This window comes from Opisthocomus hoazin, chromosome 8 (assembly GCF_030867145.1).
Source record: "Opisthocomus hoazin isolate bOpiHoa1 chromosome 8, bOpiHoa1.hap1, whole genome shotgun sequence".
Classification (NCBI taxonomy): Eukaryota; Metazoa; Chordata; class Aves; order Opisthocomiformes; family Opisthocomidae; genus Opisthocomus; species Opisthocomus hoazin.
This window is the reverse complement of record NC_134421.1, coordinates 43,385,038-43,405,250: the sequence shown is the minus strand read 5'-3', so window position 1 is coordinate 43,405,250 and position 20,213 is coordinate 43,385,038. Positions and strand designations below refer to the sequence as shown.

Genomic DNA, 20,213 nt, shown 5'->3' with positions numbered 1-20,213 from the left:
TGGAATGTGATAAACTTGAGCTGGCCAATTATGTGGCAGTATTCTCTTATTGTGTCTCATTATTTGCTGTAGAAATCACTATAATGTATATTTAAGTAGGGAGCGTTTATAAACATGTCTGAAAGTGAAGCTATGACTATTTGATGGTACGGCTTTACCCCAAGAGTATGCCATGTGGTATAATTCTGGCTGGTTCTTTTTTTGATAGCATGTTTATAATAAATCATAGAACAAGCAATCTGTCTAGACTGGTAACATGTGACTGGTAACATTTCCTGCTAATACTAAGGAAATAGGGGTCACGTATGAAAATAGAACAATTTGTGGCCGTGTTTCTTTTAAATGCGTGTGTTAAGCCTGCAGATTTGGAACACATTGTTACTTCGCTAATACACGGGGAGTTACAGTACAAAAATCCCTTGTTGACCTTCTTAAATTAATCTCTCCAGCATTAGTGATTTCCTTATTTTCAGTGGGAAGACAGCAGAGTTTAAATGTGTACAGCACGTTTAAGTGGCGAGATTGGTGCTCATGAAAAATTCATTGCAGTCTAAACTAGAATGAAATCATCTTAATATAAAGGAGGGGTATTTCTGCTTGGGGGTACTGCTGTGTGTGTTTGCCGTTTGTATGTATGTGTAACTGACTGTCGAGAAAACTGCTGTGCAAGAAGATACTAACCATAGATTTAACCCTCTGGAGTTTTTGCTGCTGTTTGAAGCCAAGCTTTCAGATCTTGGGAATTCTGTCTGCATTTTGTTTTAGGAAGGCTGTTTACTTTCCTCAACCATTTTCTAAGCTGTTTGTAAGAATCCTTTGAAATGGTATATAACCGCACATGCTCTCTGTACTTACATATAATGTTACCCTTTTTTTCTCATAGTCTTACAGGTCTAACTGCATTTGCTCCCTGGTAATGTTCAAAGCTAACCATTTTAATCTGAGCTGTAACTGGTACTGTGATATATTTCAAGGAAAAAAAATGTGTCAAAGCACTGAACAAAGACTAAGATTTTTATTTATTTTTATTTGTTGTTTTCAGTTTGCTTTTTTCATTGCCACTGGGTCCTATGCATCAGTAAAACAAAATTTCAAATTCAAATGAGGAAATTAGATTTGCATAACTGTTACATGTCTGTTGCAATCAGTGCATTTCTTTGTGGCATGACAGAAGTCCTTGGCTTTTAATTGTGTTGTGAATCATAATCTCATGTTCTGTGAGTATAAGCAGAGCTTGAAAATTTCACATTGTAGTGGATAGTGAGTAGGAAGCTTTCAAAAGATGTGCCTTTGTTTCTGTAGAAGGTAAGCTTCAATAAAGAAAGAATACACTCCCAATTTAAATTCAGTATTTACCAGTTCATAGGTAAACCATGAAGATAGCTGATCCACAGCAAGACAGTTTCTTGTTGGATGATATTTTTCAGTGAACCAATATGTCTAGTGGTTGCTTTAAAGACAAAGAATGTAGTGAAATGTGGTGTGTACTATGTATTACTTTTAAATAGTTCTACAGACTGAAGATAAGGTGGTGAAATTCAGAATCACCTTGTATTGGCCAAATTTCTATTGACACATACCAATGCACTGCAGCCTTCAGTACACAGAAGCTGTATTGTTACTGCTGGAACAGACTTTTTTGTTTTTATTCAGTTTTGCATGGTGCCCAACATAATGGGGTCCTAAAGCTTTAGCTGCTTTGATAATACAAATAATAATTCTTGCTCAATGCACAATAGCTTTGTGTGAGACGTAGAAACAAAGCTCTGCACTTTTTTTACTGTATTGTCCAATATTGCAAATGAGCTAAATCTAAATGAAAGGGTAGAATAATTTTGAAAACCAATTTTAAATCAACAGCAAAATACCAACTTGTTTCTTGGTAAAAATATACTCACATAAACAGTCTTTAAAACTCAGTTTTAAAGTTTCCATGGAGACCTAAGCTGCAGAAGTTGGCTGTATCATAAAACGTGAATGTTTCTGAGAAGATAACATTTTCATGCACTTTGAGGTATTTGAGTTCAACCCTAATATTCTTAGGTTCTGCCTTTTATGCTGTCTGATAAAAAAGCTGCATAGCTGAGGATTGCACAAATGTTTTTAAATAATCACAGTGAAGAAGTCCAAGTGTTTGTAAGTTCAGCCTGGGTAGCTGGCATGTAAAAAAAACAAAGCGTTCTCCAGGCATAGCTCTTAAGTGTGCTCATGAGTATAACAGCATTCCTGGGCTGTGTCAACACGAACATAGCCAGTTGCTTAAGGGAGGCGATCATCGCCTGCTCAGCATTGGTTAGACTATGCCAGTTTTGGGTCCCTCAGTAAAGGACTGGTGTTAATGAACTGAAGTGGGTTCAGCAGAAGGCCTCACATTGTTTGTGGGCAGGAGCTGCTGCCGTGGGAGGTCAGGCTGAGGCAGTGGAGCTTGTTCAGGCTGGAGAAGAAGCAGTTTTGAGGGGAGCTAAGTCATCTGCCTGTACCTGCAAGAAGATCAATAAAATCAATGGGGGACCTAATAAATGCTTATAAATATCTCAAGGGTGGGTGTCAGGAGGATGGGGCCAGACTCTTTTCAGTGGTGCCCAGCAGCAGGACAAGGGACAATGGGCACAAACTGAAGCACAGGAAGTTCTGTCTGAACACGAGGAAGAAATTCTTCCCTCTGAAGATGACAGAGCACTGGAACAGGCTGCCCAGGGAGGTTGTGAAGTCTCCTTCTCTGGAGGTACTCAAGACCCGCCTGGACGAGGTCCTGTGCAGCCTGGTGTAGGTGACCCTGCTTCGGCAGGAGGGTTGGACTAGATGACCTACAGAGGTCCCTTCCAACCTGTACCACTCTGTGATTCTGTGTGATTCTGTGCCCGGTGGGATATGAGAGACAAGCGATACAAATTGAAACAAGAGAAGGTTTGTCTGAATATAAAGAAAAAATTGAGGGTAGTCAGACACCGAAGTGAGTTTTCTGGAGTGGTTGTGTGGTCTCTGTAACTGAAAATTTTCAAGACCTGACTGGCTAAAGCTCTGAGCAAGCTAATCTGACTGTATAGCTGACCCTACTCTGAGCAGGAGGTTGGACTTAGAGGCCTTTTGAGGTCCCTTTCAATGTGAGTGACTCTGTGAAGGATCGATGCAGGTTTTCTACAAGGCAAATGCTGGTGCAATTAAGATTTAATTAGTCTCTATTGAGTTGGATCTTATCCAGCATATTCCTAGTGATTTTCCAGCTGCATTTTGAAAAGCTGTGGATCGTATAGAGCAGTGGTAAACCATGTTTAGCCTCTGGGATAAGCAGAAGAGGTGGATACAGCTGAGAAAGAAAACTAGTTGCACTTTGGAAATTTTGTTTCTGATTTGAGCATTACAGGGCATCCAGACTCAAATTTGTCTGGCCGGCTGGGGGTGAGAGGGTGAAATGTATATAACACTCCTGACTATTTTGCTTTTCCCATCTTCCACATCTCTCACTACAGAAATGTGATTGTTACATTTCCTGTGAGGCTGTATTTTGGAGAAAATTACCACCACCACCCCCCCAAAAAAAAAAAGCATCAGAGTTCTGTTTGTTCATTAACTTCCCATACATGAATTGCCAGGTTTGCTCAGAGATTATCCGTAATGGACCTACTATCAAATAGGAAGTTTTCAAAAATTAATTTCTCTTTCAATGGGGTCTTATACTCTCTTCAGTTTTGAAATAAGAATTCTCTGCATCTCCCCCCTAGCGGTGCTAGTACTTATATCAGTTGCAGCATTTAACACCCCACAGCAGACTGCAAAATAGAATTCTGAAAATGAAATTAGCCTCCTGGAACTTCCAAGACTCTTACAAAACTGCTGTAATCAATGGACTCTAGTGAGAGATTTGGATAGAGTTAAGTAGGAAAAATGTCCCCTAGGATAATCTTCCTGCCTATAAAAAAGAATATTGGTTGAATACTAGCATGGCAATGTTGACATTTGTTTAGCAAGAATGCATACCAACATGCTACACATCTAATATCAGTTCCAGGATAAATGGATTTTATTGCTTGTGTTTCTTTGTGTACTAGGATATACAATATCAGTCTTCTAAATGACAATCAGTCTTCTATTTTGTATTGAGTTGTTACTAATACTTTTGGATGATTATGTAAATCACCACCCTTCACTGGTCTCTCCCCTTTTCTTATTGATCTGCCTGAGAATTTTAGAAAGAAATTATTTCATTCTTTTATATCTTGAGGAAGATTGCATCTGGAAATAGGATCAAAATGAGATCTGCTTTGCTGTAGTGTTGTTCAACATCTCTGTCATATTTGTTTTCTTACAGTGAAAGATTTTTTTTAAGACTCAATAGAAATGGTTTGCCAAAATGTCCAGAAAAGCCTGAAAGACACTGTTCTCTCTTTGTGGTGAGTTCTTCCTACTCTCAATCTTTGTTGTGCTGAGTATTGAAAATAGAAGTTGGTTTAAATTCTTATTCAGTGGTTGGCTCGAACTACTTCCTAAGTGTTCACATTGCTATGAACATCAACTCTAAGGGCTGTTTGAAGTGTAGTGCTGAACTCCCAGCTTGAATGTTTTCTAGCAATATGCGGACACTCATCTAAACCTCCACATGGGCTTATGTATCAGCCTTTCTCCCTGCAATGAGGACCAACTAGTTTTCCTCTTTGTGCATTTTCACCCCAAAGATTGTTTGTGCAGCACTCTCTGTACTTTCAGAATATCAGGAACTGCACACAGACAATGCTGCTGTTCAAGGCACACGGCGAGTCTCCTGTGTCCTCCCACTGATTTTGCTGCATTACAGCATATTCTAGCCCATGATATTTTAAGACAGTCGTTTTGAGTGCATAACCGCCAATTTAAAGTGTTAAAGGGATAATTTGTTAATGCTGTGTAAATGAACTCACTGTTCATTTAGCACTTTCACTGGCACTGAAAGCAGCGTGTAAAGATCCCTTTAAATGTCACGTTTTAATCGGGAGTCAGAAATAATGAGTTTCTGATCTTGGCAGGATTTGGGTAGCAGTGAACTCAGGAAGGACATCTATATCACTGTGCACATTATCCGAATAGGTAGGTATTATCGTCTGTGAGTAGAAATCTTACGTTTGTTAGAAGTATGACAGTAAATAAAAGAAAACTGCTTGGGGTCAGCTTTGGGATTTGTTAGATTAGCTATGCTTTTGAATAAATTTCTGGAAAGAAAATGCCTGGGTTTTGATAGAAAAATTACTTTGGATTTCTCAGCATTGTTTTGTGACATTTTTCAAATGTACTGCTGAGTTTAGATGGAGGATATTTTGTTACTATCACAAAACAAAAGTGTCAAATCTGATATGTGTTAAGATGATGTTGTCATTGGGGAGTCCATTCTTCTTCCAAAGAGAGTAATTTCAAGCATCCTTTGTTCACAGAAGAATTTGTCTGGAAGTTTAATGTACCTAATTAGTATATAATATCTGATGTATACCTGAAATTATTCATATAAATTTTGTCTTCTCCCTAACCCCTTTAAAAAGAGGGAGAGGGAAAGAAGTGGAGAAAGTCTTATAATAATTTTAAACCCTGATGCTGTAGATTGATATCAAGTCCTCTAGAACAAAGCAGAAGAGAAGTGTGAATTTGTGTTTGGTATTTTAGGAGTTACCCTCTGGGCAGTACTGATGTGAAGCAATAATCTTCGGGTCTGCTTCTGGCCTCTTAGATACATTGTTTTCTTCATAAATTGTCTCTGTAGTTGCAATAGTGCAGTACTAAATATAACTTCTCTTCCTATTTTTGAAAGATATTTTGGTTTGAAATATAGTCACTCTAACTTGTGCTGAGTTCAGAAATAATTTGTTACAATGTAAACACTGTTTTCCAGCTTTGAGGAATAATTTTTCCTGCATTTTCATGCTGTTTCAATATTTCACCAGAATGTCAAAGTATTGTGGTTTGTTTTTACTGGCAAGGATAGGGAAAAAGTATGCTAGAATCTGATGTAATGTCAGTATGTTTGGTAAGAATAAATGCTTTAAAGAAGAATGAGTAGAATTTTTCCTATTGAATAGTTTTCAAATATATTCTCAGTCGAGTTTATAGATGAACCACTGAAATATTAAAAAGTTAAAATAAGATTTATATGCTGCATGGTGTGAAAATGAACAATTACTCTTTGAGCTGCTGTGATGCATAGGAATATTTGGAGGAGGCATTGCCCTGCAGCGACTGCAACCATAGCCTTTTCTTGTCAGAAATTAAGACTTGGTGGGAAAGATACATAGCTGCCAGAGCACAATTGAATAAAATGGTTAGAAAGAGGGCAGTTTCAAATGCCAGGAACACAGTGAGAAGGTTGATCAATTGTATTTAAATCAAACAGAAAAGGCTAGGAAAAATACTTTATTTCAAATCTGTTTTCCTTGGCTGCCTTCTTTCTTCCTTATCATAAATTATTCTTCTGCCCTTTGTCATCTTTCCTTCCTGTGTTTCATCTCTACTTGATTTTTCTGCAGCTGGTCAATTACCCTCTTGCTAGCCAGTTGCCTGTTTGGAAGCAGCATTTGATTACTAAATTGTAATAGCTCAACCACAACACCTCTCATACAAATCACAGGTACCAAAAGACACAGTAAAATAGTTATCGGGCAGCAAATATTGAAGACTGCCATGTCTGAATTCTAAATTTAATTTGGTGGTGTCATGAGTGCGCTGTCACTGGATATCAGAAAGTGTTGTTTGTTGAGTGGAGGTCGTGAGAGGATGAGCAGTACCTCTGGTCTGACACCCTTCAGGATCGCCACATGTTTAGTGGACTTCCTGGACCGTTTGTTACCCTAACGTGGTATAAAGATGGACCAGATTCGCCATGAGTACCCTTGGCATCGCCTGCTCAGACCTGTCACCATACTGAGCTGGATTGCTCTCTACCTTCCTTCTGTGGTTTGAACAGAGACAGTTCTATGGATTATGCATCAAGGATGTATTTTGTCTTGCAGGACGAATGGGAGCTGGAGAAAAGAAAAATGCCTGCAACGTACAATATAGACGGCCCTTTGGCTGTGCAGTCCTCAGTATTGCAGATTTGCTGGCAGGGGATTCAAAGGATGACCTCGTCTTAAAAGTATACATGTAAGAAAAACTTTTTTAATTAATTTTTAGAAGTATGTTATAGTCGGTTTGCATCAGAAGCAGTGGTGTTAAATGCAGTGTGAGTTAATAGCTGTAGCTCCTTTCTGTTCCAAAAAGGCGTAGTAGCTAATTTCGGGAGGGTTTTGTCACAGTTTGGAAATCTTGGCTAGTTCTACAGGTGTGTTTATGAAGTGGGAGAATACTAAAGGTAAACGTTACATCCTTTTAGATCTTTGCATATGTTTCAGCATTTTTCACTTCTGGAGCTTTCTTTTTATGACAACGTGAAGTGCTTTTAGGACTTGTTTAAACGCCTTGTGCTGCCTAGGCAGGTCGTGGAAGTACTTTATAAATACAGAAAAAAACAAGCAGAGTATCTTTCTCTGAAGTGAAGCAGTTATACAATGGGAATAACAAAAGTGTAAAAGGCAGTTAGTGCTGGAGAATGAAAAATCAAAAATAGATTTTAAAATAAATAGTTGAATAAATAATGGATTTTGGCTGATAGTAGTTCAAAGAAAGTTCAGTTTTCTATTTTTAGCATCACAGTGCGTGTAATTTCCTGCTGATCTTGGGCATTATAGTAAGAACTGGTTTTTGGGATGCTCTGTTGTAAGTACCTAAACCTGGGACACACGTTGTCATGCAGGAAGTTCTGCCCCTCCCAGAGTTAGCACTCAGATCTTGAAGAAATGGAATTCTCTCAGGCAGCCTTTCTCCTCTCCTCTGTATCCTTCTGTGCTGAACTAGAGCTGCTGGAATTAGTGCTGCAGAAAAGCAATTTAGTGTGACAGTGGACATGTGGACTGGCTCTTATTTAGACTCCCAGGACGTGGAATTCAAATAAGTGTTCGGTGTTGGTTAACAAATTGTTAGATTTGTCTGCCTGTTATGTTCTATTCTTTTTTAATCTTGCCAGTTTGTTTTAAAATAACAAAAACAATGGAAGAAGAAATGTCACTCAAAACCAGATTGATGCTAAGACTAACTCCAGTCTAAATCATGAAACGTGATCATGAGAACATGGTCAGCTTTTCCTTATGGAAAAGCAGCTCTATTGTATACTGAAATGCAATTTGCTCTTTCACTGACCATCTCCTGAAGATCGCATCCTGTTTTAAATAACTTTGAAGCCTACAGCACAGATTTTTCTGTCTGCCAAGATTGACTGAGTCTTCTTGAGTGTCCTCTTGAGTGTCACAAGATAGATTTCTGTGTGGTGTAGTGCTGAAGGATAGATCTAGACAGATGATGAACTTGGTCACAGCTGAGTTCTGACCATAATTGCGCATATCTTTCTCCAACCCTTTGCCGTACAGAGCAGATATTTCCATGGTGCCTTTCTCAAATGGTAAGAGCACTCATCCTTTCCATTGAGACAGGCAATTTAATGGAGCATTTTTAGCTCCTATTAGGTTACTAGTTTTGTAAACAAAAGAGGGTTTGTTTAGAGATACGTGGTGAAGCCAGTCTGAAAAGCTTGTGTTCCTATGTCAGAGTTAAGAAAGTTATCATTTTTCTAGGTGCAACACAGAGAGTGATTGGTATCAGATCCATGAAAATATCATTAAAAAGCTGAATGCACGTTACAACTTGACAGGCTCCAATGCAGGTAAGTTGCCACATCTCTGTTTGCATTTCTGTTTCTTAGGGTTTGCTTAGTTTGCAAATGAAGTCACTCTATTTTAGAAGGACTAATGTCTATGAAAGAATAGTTTTTCACATAGAGACAAATATTCATATTAGATTAAAATGATGAAAATGTATCAGATTGCCGTTCATATGCACATTTAAGAAAAAAAATCACTGATTTTTCTTCAAGGAACTATGTAATATGAACTCTTATTCTGTGCTACAGTTTGCTGTGGAGTTCTGTTCACATGTGGGTCTGATCAAATTCTTGATCCGTGTTGCTTGACGTTTCTGCTTCACATTTTCATCAGGAATATAAAATTTGCTTTTGACATCATATAGTAAACTTCAGAAAAAAATGAACTGGGAGCTACCAGTGCGATCTGCATTACTAGTGGTAGCTTTGTGTTCCACCTGAGCAAGATGCAGAGTTGATATTTAAGAACTTAACAATAGTCCTCCGTGGTCAGCTATATGTTACTGTAACTGTCATCAAGATGAATTCGGGTAAGAAATGGGAAACAGCTGACGTTTGTTATCGTGGGATGATGGTTTGACCCATGGGACATGTTGAATTTGCATTTTTGTTTTGTTTTAGTTTGTTGTTTTTTTTTATACCAACTTGTTAACTTTCTCTGAATGCTGTCATCCAGGGACACAATCAAACTTGAAATGAAACCTGAAACGGAAGCTTATGGGTCTGTTGTCCTTGTATTTGAATATTGTTTTGTCTCTGAAATATGACTGTAGAAAAATTTTGTATGAACTCATTTTCCAGGTTGTACGATAACTGTAATCCCTTTCATGTAATAGACCATGCTTCTTTAAGCTGATTTCAAGCATAATGATTATCTTGAAAATGTGTGTTTAACAGTCTTCAGTGGATAACCAAGAAGCACATAAAAGCTCACGTTATTTATCAGTACTGAAGTTATATGTTTAACCATTCCTAATCCTGTTATTTTCTCGTGTAGAATCTAGCCACATATATAGATATATTTAAGGTGTAGAATATCATGCATCTTATTGGATAATAAATATAAAAATCATGTAGTGAAAATATAAGAGCACATTACTGAGTAAGTATAATGTTGGGCTTCTTAAATATGTTAACCATGTTTGTGAAGAACAGCTTACTCTGCCTGTCCATGCAATACCTGCTTAGTCTCCGATACATCACTTATCCTATTTCTTTCTCAGGAGTTCACAGTTAAATAGCCGGTTGTCCTAGGAGACATTGGATAAATTTGAATACTCTTAATTTGTGACTATTCAATGTGAAAGACATGTAGGACATGAGTGTTTTTCCAGGTTACAGGTGGTCAGAAACTAAAGCTAGCAAACTGAAGATCAGTTACATGTCGAAAGGGAGGGGGAGGGAGGCAAAGAGAGAAGAGCAGCCCCGAATTCCGATAATGCATGTGAAGATTTGAGAGGGAAAGAGGAAGTGAGCAGTAACACCACTTTGAATACTGAGCAACTAGAAGATAAACTATGAAAGGTTATTTTCATCGCACACATGAAATTTCTTCCTCTGCGACTGCTTAGCAGCTTGAAAAAGCACTTGCAAGGCTTTAGCAATATGTTCAGATACTTCTGCTGACACCTCATGGAAAATATCGTTGTTACACTACTTTTTATATTTTCTTTGCTGTCTTTTTCTGTAATACTGTTGAATGCCTGGTTCTGAAGCCTCATTAGCCCTGGTCTGGTGCCTCATAGTTGTCAAAAGAGGAGAAAATCTTGCATTACAGGAGACATGCGTCTTTTCTGTCTCTTAGAAACCATTGTAGGTATGAGACAAATGTAGGAATTGAATTTTTGGTTTATATCGCACTTGCCCTTTTCAAATCATGTTAAAAAGACTTAAGAAAGGAAACACAGTAAACAAACATCAGCAAAGATGCTTCAGACTGTTGTCTGTCCTCTAGGCCTGTTCTTTCTTCAGATTCTGTCCCGTACAGTTTCTTTCAGCTCAGGAGATTTTCACACACAGTCTGTAGTTTCCACATATTGTTATGTCCCACTGCTGACATAGTTTATCAGGTAATGCATAATATTCTTCAGAGAAAAAAAGAAAGATTTCTTCCAGTTTTCTGGGGAAAACTAAAAAGTAGCTCAAAACATACTTTCAGTGTCTTTCGTGTAAAACACATATTGCCAGACCAGAGCATTTGTGTTTAGCATTCAAACTCCCACTCCACAAAAAAGTATGTTTTCTACTTCAACACGTGACAGTTCTTATGCACAGAATGCTCTCGTTTCTTATTCTCCGCTTGTGTCTAAAAAAGGTCATATAAAGGCATCACTTCTTAATACAGCCCAGAAAGGAGCAGGGGGGCAGATGTTCATCCCATTTCCTCTTCACAGTGAATGTAGGAATGCAAGGACTCGGTCTCATTGACAATTTAGCATCATTTGCTGGAGTGGGAACTGGAGTGTGTTTTCTGTGTGAATTTCCAGCCTAACAGAGGCTAGAGTAGTGGGTAGTGGATCAAATTCCCGCTCACCACTAGTCTTTGCAGCTGGTGTCAGGTACGAGTTAATTGGAAAACACTTGGTTGCCTAGTGTAGGATATCAAACCATTAATGCAAGGGCCAAACTGTACAGCCTTTGCTGCATTTAGTAGCATTGTTATTTCTGACACTGAGTTTGTAGTATTTGTAGAATAAGTATTATTAGGTCTAGATGATTTCATACTTATTAAACAAAACAGGTTTCAGTAATATGTGGAGTGGAGCTGGCTATAAAAACTTTTTTTCGTGTCATATTTTTTTGTTAGAAGCTAGTTACTTAGGTTTAAAATGCAAAAATCTGTGGAAAAATGTTCCTGCATAGAGTTCGTACCTAATTACATCATTCTTGCAAGGAAAATAACACTTTCTGTATCACTTTCTATTTCTGTATCTGTAGCACCAGAGATCAGTGAAATCTATATTACACATATGGAAAACAGTTACTGGCTTCAGTACCAAACTATATAAAATCATCCTTTATCTCCTTATGGTATATTTTAGATAGTGAAGCCTAGCCAAAGTCATTGCTTTCCTATGAAAGCTTGGGCTTCTGCCAAATGTCAAAATCCCTTTGTAGGGTTTGCAGCGTGGGTCATAGTTGCAGATCTTACTCTTTGGGTGTGACTGTGAAACTATACTCTGGACCTTTCTCGGGACTACAATAAACAAGTAGTATTGGATGTGGGCTGCTTTTCTCTTTAACAAAGCAGGCACTAATGCACAAAGTGCCTTGTAAATTGTTATTGATCATATAATAGCCGTTTCATTTGCCCACAGAATTACTGTCATGAGTGAACCTGTTGATTTTTAAAATGGTTTGAAGTGCATTTTAGGACAAGTGGCAAGAGAACAAGGCCAAGTCTGGTTGTCATTAAATACAGTTTATAAAAAAAAAAAAAATCAAAGAATGCAACACCAATTGTACATACGTAGAAAAGTTATGGATTTCTTTTTTCTTCTGATTTTTAGTATGAATTTATCATGTATAACTTTATATTCTTGCCTATGACACTACTTTTTTTTCTCCAGTTCTTTAGACTTTCAGAAGTTGAAATGTATTTTTTTAATACAGCACCTGATGATGGAAGGGATGTCTAGTAATTGGAGCAGTCTTTTATGTCTAGTGTTTGGAGCAGTTCTTTGAGCTCTGAAGGCAGAGGCCTCTTGTCCACAAAAATTACCCACTTAGAACTGTGAGCAATTTGCACAGTTAAACAGTGATGGTTCTTACTGTAATCCCTACTTAAACACCATCAGCATCTTCAAAGTACCTCCTTAGGCACGAGATCTTCCTGGAGGCACCTAAAGCTAAGGTAGCTTTCACTTCTGCCACTGCTTGAAGTTGAGAGCAGGTGGGTAGCTGGGTGCACCCAGCACACTTACCTGGTCAGGATACAGGTGGCACAGATTTACCTTTCTGAGCACTAGGCTGAAAAAAAATGCTGGAGATGTTTGCTGTTACTCTCATGCCTGTGCTATTTCAGGGAATATATAGATACTCACTGGGTTGACTATAGGAAGTATTTATTCCAGTGTTTGAGACATTCTTCAAAGACAGAAAATGTCTTGGTTCAGACTCTGATTTGGAAAAGGATTTTCAGTCTGTCTTACATGTCCCAGAGGAGCATGCTAATCACTTGGCTTCTCAGACTTGCCTGCAGTAACTATTCAACTTTTATACAATCAGAAAATATTCATTATACCGTGGGGAAAGTGAAAGTGGCTCTGAAGCCTGCCAAGTAGTGCATGATTTTCCTAAGTGTGATCTGTATTCATGTCCTCTTAGTAAATCCTGTAGAGGAGAGATTTAAACCTTGGTCTCATATTACATATGAATATTATCCCTAGTGACTTGTCTTATAAAAAGCATATTAAAAAACTGATGAAAAATGCACAGCTTCCTCTTTCTTTGCCCTCCTTTGAGAAGAGAGACTGAATAGCTTAGTTTTAAGGGGATGCAAGATACTCCTTTTTGCTCTGCTTTTTACTTGAGGTTTCTGACATTCTTGTGTAAGCTCCTGTGTAAATGCTAATTTAGATTCCCTTGTAAAAAGTCTTGAAAAGCTGCGTGTACCTGGTGCAGTAATTCTTGAGAGCAGAGACAAGGATGCACATACTTTTCAGTTGGTACAGCAAAGGAGGTGAAAATCCTTTCAAATCCTATAGAGATTAAATTACTGGTGTAAGACTCTAGAAACATATCTAGGTGCTTTGTACCTTTGGACTGTTGCATGGATTCCATGAGAATAGCAAATGTAGCGGGAGGGTCTTTTCCTGTGCCATTATATTGAAATACTTTGATGAACTGGGCAAGAGTGATGTAACCTAATTGCGTGTTCACTGAATGCAGAGTGGCATGTTCTGTTGTAGCAGTGCCAAACTTACATTGCAACTCCATTGGAAACACTGTTAATTATACATTAACTTTATTTGATGGGAGTGCCTTAAGCTTTAGAGGAAACACATTCAAAATGGTGGGACTTCTCTTGCCACTCTTGGCTCAAGCATGGTTTCTGGCTTTTTTTTTTTTCTTAATATGGTGGCAGTGTTAATTTTTTAGCTGTTGCATAGAGGGTCAAAATACAGCTCTTGAAAAATCTACATAAATCACATCCTCTTGTGTACAATTTAGGTCATAATAAGAATAAAAGCAGAAATTACTATACTGTATCTAGTATTTCTCAGGAACATCAATTTTTAAATATGGTAGAAGCAAGACCTGAATTGGGAGGCTATTTTTAAGACAAATCCAGGTTGTGATTTGATTTGTAAAAGATTGCCTTACGTCTGTCAGCCACAAAATTTCTTTCTTTAAAAGACAAAGATGCGCAAGTAGGTTTTTCAAAGGAATAGTTTACTGTCTGTAATAAATTCAAACTTGTTTCCATGTAGCTGTGCAAAAATATGCAGGTAGAGGGCCATCCAAAGTGGTGCTGCCTAACAAAAGGAGACTGGCCAATAAATGGGCGACAGCATAATGCCCTGGTTGAAGCATGGAGGACTCGAAGCCCGTATTGTTGACAGATGTTTGCCAAGAATCCTGTCATGAGAAAGGACAAACTTGTCATCTTAGGGGGGAAGGTTATTCATCAAGTCATAGCAGCCTTCCAGTACTTGAGGGGACCTACAGGAAGGATGGAGAGGGACTTTTTACAAGGGTGTGTAGTGATAGGACAAAGGGGAGCGGCTTTAAACTAAAACAGGGCAGATTTAGATTAGATATTAGGAAGAAATTCTTCACCATGAGGTTTGTGAGGCACTGGAACAGGTTGCCCAGAGAAGCTGTGGCTGCCCCCTCCCTGGTGGTGTTCAGGGCCAGGTTGGATGGAGCTCTGAGCATTCTAATCTAGTGGAAGGTGTCCGTGCGCATGGCAGGGGGGTTAGAACCAGATGATTTTTAAGGTCCCTTCCAACCCAAACCATTGTATGATTTTAGGATTCTGTGAAGTTAGGTTGGAAGGGTCCTCAGGAGGTTATGTGGTCGAACACCAATTCAAAGAGGAACCGACTTCAAAGTGGGATCTAACTTTTTTGAAGTTCAGCGAGGTTGCTCATTCAAAGGCAAATTTCATTACACTATCATTTTAATTCAACCAGACCAAAGTAAGTTTCATAAAGCAAACATCCTTGGGTTTAGGGAAGTATTGCTACCTCATATGTGTTTTTATCCCCCAGCATACATGTCAGTCAGCACTAAATCTCAGTCAAGCTCAGTGGTCAGATAAGACTCGGTCAGAGAAGGCATGAGGTAGACCAGCCCAGTGCATGAACTCATGGCAACGGAGGCAGCTGGATAGAAACAGTGGTTATGTGCTTTGGGGCAGTGTAAGTCTTCACACGGCTATTTACCTGCATTCAACAGCCTCTTGGCACTCTATTAATATCTTTTCTCTGTGGTTACTGTCAAACACAAAGAAATCAAAAAAAACAGGTGGAAAACCATATACTTAGTCTGTATCATCTTGTATTTCATACAAAGTAAGCTTTGGATTACGAATTCCTTGATTTGGAGGGGGAAGCCTGTTAGAGTGATTATTCACCTTACAGTGGAGAAGCTACAGAGGCCCCATGAAGTCAGATAACTGAGGAGCTTCATTTTTCCACACTTTGTATGATGAAAAGCTACAAGAGATCAAATACAACAGGGAATTGGTAGCTCAGTAGAAGTTTACAGAGCACAGTATTTCTAGGAACAGAGCTGTGGTAACTTAGAGCATTTTCTAGAGACAAGAAGTAGTATGACTGTTTTCATGGCACTACCCCAGCAGTTCACAGCGCTACCCCATTTGGAGTTGCTGCAAGGAGAGCTGCTTCCTGTGAATCAGCATGAGAAATGTCAGATGGGAAACAATGTGCATTCCCTGCTGGGAGCAGCTACGGTTGTGAGCCTCAAACAGGAGGCATAGGCTCACAGTGGAGAATTGAGTGGAGCAATGTAGAGGGCTAGTAGAAAATGAGAAATGACAGCAGGAGTGGTAACATGTACTTGACAGAGAAGAGACAACCGAATGAAGTACCTAATTTTTGGGTAACTCCTGGGCATATGATTAATCACAGAGAAGTTCTCTGGTGTTTGTGTTTTTTTTCAGCAAGGTTCACAGATGTCAGTGGTGCTCCAAAATGTATTTTGTATCTACACGTCACTAACATTTAAACAGCAAGTGCATTTGTTTAATTACTCTAGTTCTGTAACAATGTATTAATCTGTCAGTTTTAATCTTTGTTACATTTTGTGACAAAGAGATTATGTGTATTCCATTTTGATGTGTTTAAGAATTAGTTGTCACTGAAGGCTGCTATTTGAAATACATTTAAAATAAAAATAGTGCTCATATGTGCTTCACTAAGTACACAATGAATTAAGGCATTCCTTTTTGTTCTCAATGAATGCTAAAGCTGAAAGATCGAATGCAGAGAGAATTTTGCACATGAATTGTTGTTCAAGAACATTTGGCCCTGAATGACACCTTTGACATACAAAAAAGCCAGTTTTAGAGCAGGTTTTTAGACAAGGATTTGTAGAACTTTACTTTTTCAAGTACTTTTTGCAGCGTGGATGATGTTATTCAGAAATCTAATGTAAAACCCTTTTCCCAAATTCAGAAATAACAAAATCTTTAATAATTGTAGCCTAATCTAGCATGTAATAGTAATTATGGTAGTTTTGGGAAAAGCTATTAATCCTTAAAGGTGGCAGACTTATAGACCAGTGAGATGTAACTTCGTACATTTTTACAGCAGTTCAAGCTTGTGTTGTTGTCTGTGAAAGTTCTGGCTTTACCAGAAGAACTTCAATCATACAGTTCAAGGTAGATTTTTGGTGTAGTTATTTGTAAGTGTCCGTCATATGTCATGGCTTGTAGACTGTGTTGGAGACAAGGGCTCTAATAAAGTTAAATTCATATTGTGCTCTTGTGTGTTGCTGAAAGACTTGTTTGTAGAAGACAGAATGAAAAATGTGTGGTTGTGATACTGTGAGGGATTTCTTACATCCAGTAGAAGCTATGACTTGCTGTTCACCTTAGTATTGCGATTATAGAATCATAGAATCATTTAGGTTGGAAAAGACCTTGAAGAATATTGAGTCCAACTGTTAACCCAACACTGCCTCCTTTTCTGCAAACTAAAGAGCCCCAATTCCCTCAGCCGCTCAAGACTTGTGCTCTAGACTCTTCACCAACTTCATTGCTCTTCTCTGGACTCACTCCAGCACCTCGATGTCCTTGTAGTGAGGGGCCCAAAACTGAACACAGTATTTGAGGTGTGGCCTCACCAGTGCCGAGTACAGGGGGACGATCACTTCCCTTCTCCTGCTGGCCACACTATTTCTGCATATGATTGAAATGGCACCCAATTTAAACATGGAAATTCCTAGCTAAGGCTACATAATGAGAATATCTGGGTTGTATTTCCATCTTGCAGTTGGGTTATGTCTTAGTAGTGAGGTTTTTATAAGTATTTTCCAAAAATTCATTCTGCTTGTAAAGTAGTCATCTTGACTTGCTTTACTTTATCTACCGAAAGAATAAAAAGTTCTAATAATACTTCAAATGATAAATTATAGAACATATATACATGATTTTAGCTTGTTCAAGGTTTATATTTACAAATTCTTTACAAACGTTACCTGGGCTTTTATGTTGGTGGGGATTTGTTTTTTAACACTGTCTTTAGGTCCCAGTTAAATGCTGACTGTTTCTTTATTTGAAATAAGACACATCGTTGGAATACGAATAGCTATATTTCTAATACAATGGTGTGAAAGCTGTTTGTGTGTCAGAGCTGCACTTCATGAAAGAGAAAACAACAGGCGCTTCCCTGGAACCTTTTGTCTGTTATTTGCACTAGAAGAAATATAAAACACTTATGATCATAAAATTGTGTATTTTGTACACTAATATTCTCGTTAAGAAAACAGTATGTAAAAATGTCATTTTAAACATTTTTGGGCAAGATGATTCATCTTTGCGGTACAACAATGTAGAGTGGAAATGGGTATTGACATGCTGTGTATATTGTTAATAGAACAGGGCACCAATGCCTGTTACGAAGGTAAGACTTGAAGAAATTATTGCTGAGGTAGTTGTCATCTGTATAAGGAGGTTAGACTACATGCTTATAATAGTCATTTGGCCTTCTGGTCATTTAACCTTCATCCTGCAGTGATTCTGGCAAGAAGTACTAGAGGGTCTACCATCTCCCCTGTAAAGAAGTTCCAGGCCAGTTTTCTTGTGATAATATAATGCATTTAAGTGTTTGTTCCATGTGAAGAAGAAACCAACCCCAACATTGCACACTTGAGGGTGTTTCTGACATAAGCCTTAGGTACAACAGCCTTAGGTACAAGAGCTCATGTAATTCATGAAAGTTGTCAAAATTTTGCAAAGGCTGTTATTCTTGCATTCTTTTATACTGATCTAAAAACCAGAGTTTAAAGCTGAGGAAAAGAGGAGGAGTTTGGAGTTTCCTTTGGTAATTAAAAACTTGATTGCAATTACTCTGAGCAAGGCTGGTGAGGATGGAGTCTACCTCTCCTTTTTTTTTTTTTTCCTCTGTCTGCAGACTATAGTTTGTGAGATTTACTACATAGATTTTGCTGTGGCCAAATTGAAAAAGATTTATACAATTATTTTTCCCAGATCATATTAAATCAATAAAACATTTGCTTGCCAATAACATTGTGGAAATCTACTGGTTTTATCTTTGCAGTGGTAATTCAGACACTTTAACCACTACCAGAAGTGGGAACACCTGTACGCTTTCAGAATACTTTTTATACCCTTAGAGAGCTTTATTTGGACAGATGCCATATTTTATTACCTTTCTTAAAATACAAATGGTGCTGAATAGCATTCTGTCTGATTTTTTTTTTTTTTTTTCCTGTCGGCTTCCTGAGCAGCTGCTAGGCATTTTCTCCTTAATGTGATCTAGGATCCTCTGCTGCCAGGAGACAGAAGCTGAATGCAAATATTTTCCCCTCCCCCCAAAAGCTTAAATGCAAATAAAGGGTCTGTAAGTGTAATGAACAGTTGCCTTTTGTCATAACTAAATGCAGAAATCAGTAATGCAGGGTAAAAGCTGTTTTAAGGTAAAATGACAGATCTAACAAAAATCTGGAATGCTTATTCAGCAACTTGTCAATTTTCTGTGTTCTCTTTCATCTGAATGATAAAATTAATCTGTAGTGAACTATGGTACAAGTTAATTGTGAGAAATTTCGTGTTCTTGCAAAAGAAATAAAAGCAGATCTGTTTGCAGTACCACACAGAGTTTTGCATTAATATTTTCTAAACTGGAGTAAATAAAGAATAATATCTAACACAACATGTTTTAATTACCACTAGGAAGGTAATTGATATTTTTTCTGAGGGGCAAAGCTGCATTATATACCTAATTAAAGAAATGTGCCACTCCTTCAAAGACTGAATAGTCATTTTCGTTGTTATGTTTTAGCTCCTGATGTTCTAGAAACAGAGAATTTACAGTTACGATGTTTTGGATAGATTGTAGGTCTTATAGATGGTGTAATGGTCGTAGCAGCCACAGTCGGATGCAGTGTGTGGCGACATGTTGCAGTTTTCTGTTTTGCTTTGTCCGTGCACAGCTGTTCTAGCAGGAATGCTCTGATTTTTTCCAAAGCTGACAATTTATTGCCTAGTGCGTGAAATGAGATGAGAAAGACCTGATGTCAACATACATCATCAGAGTGGAATAAATTAAAACTGAAGGATATTACTTTGTTTTGTGACTGAAAATGTATTCATGTTTCCATAGAAGAAATGATAATGAATTAACTTCCTATCACCATATACAAAAAGAATATATCTGCATTTTTTTGATTGCTTTCCTTTTCCTTGAGTGTCTTCTCTGTCTCTCATGGATTGGCTGCTGACCAAATTCTTTGGAAGCCTGCTGCACCTTGACCCTGTCTCATTACTGTCTGGTGATTAAACCTTTGTTTCTAGGAGCAGTAACATCTACCTCTCCAACCGCTTCCTTTCTTCTCCATAGAGATAGCTTTAATCACTTGTAAATTGAGTTCAGTGGCTGTCTAGCCATTATGGTATGCAAAATTTTGTTTACATTTTGGTGAGGAAGGTGGTGTCTTTCAACTAGTTGGTTCCTCTTCATTCCACTTTGTTTTGCAGTGTGCCTGAGGGAGTCCCTCTTCACTTTGGTTGAATGTGCAACCGTTTGAAAATCTGAATGGCTCTTTGACGTGTCAGTATGTTTTAAATTATGTTAGTTAACTCTAGTTGATAGTCAGGTAACTTGATTTATAATAAGGATACAAGCTTTAGTCCCTTGTATAATGTGAATTATTCCATCGTTTTAAAAAATTTCATATGCATGGTTCCTCGGTCATGATGGGTGTCTAGTTTCTTTGGCAAGTGTATTGCATTTTTATAGACCCAGAAACAGGAGATGGTTGTGGCTTGTAACTGGCCACAGGCTTTGTGTTT

At 38.1% G+C, this 20,213-nt stretch overlaps 1 protein-coding gene across 5 annotated transcripts in view; it reads left to right on the top strand.

The window, feature by feature from the left end:
• The window catches only part of DOCK4 (dedicator of cytokinesis 4), a 263,237-nt gene that overhangs the window by 121,024 nt on the left and 122,000 nt on the right, over positions 1-20,213 (top strand). For all 5 annotated transcript variants that reach the window (XM_075427729.1, XM_075427733.1, XM_075427730.1 and 2 more), the window contains 4 exons: positions 4,310-4,391; positions 5,001-5,061; positions 6,969-7,101; positions 8,625-8,713. In XM_075427729.1, the coding sequence (XP_075283844.1) occupies positions 4,310-4,391; positions 5,001-5,061; positions 6,969-7,101; positions 8,625-8,713 (365 nt within the window). The remainder of the gene's footprint in view (positions 1-4,309; positions 4,392-5,000; positions 5,062-6,968; positions 7,102-8,624; positions 8,714-20,213) is intronic.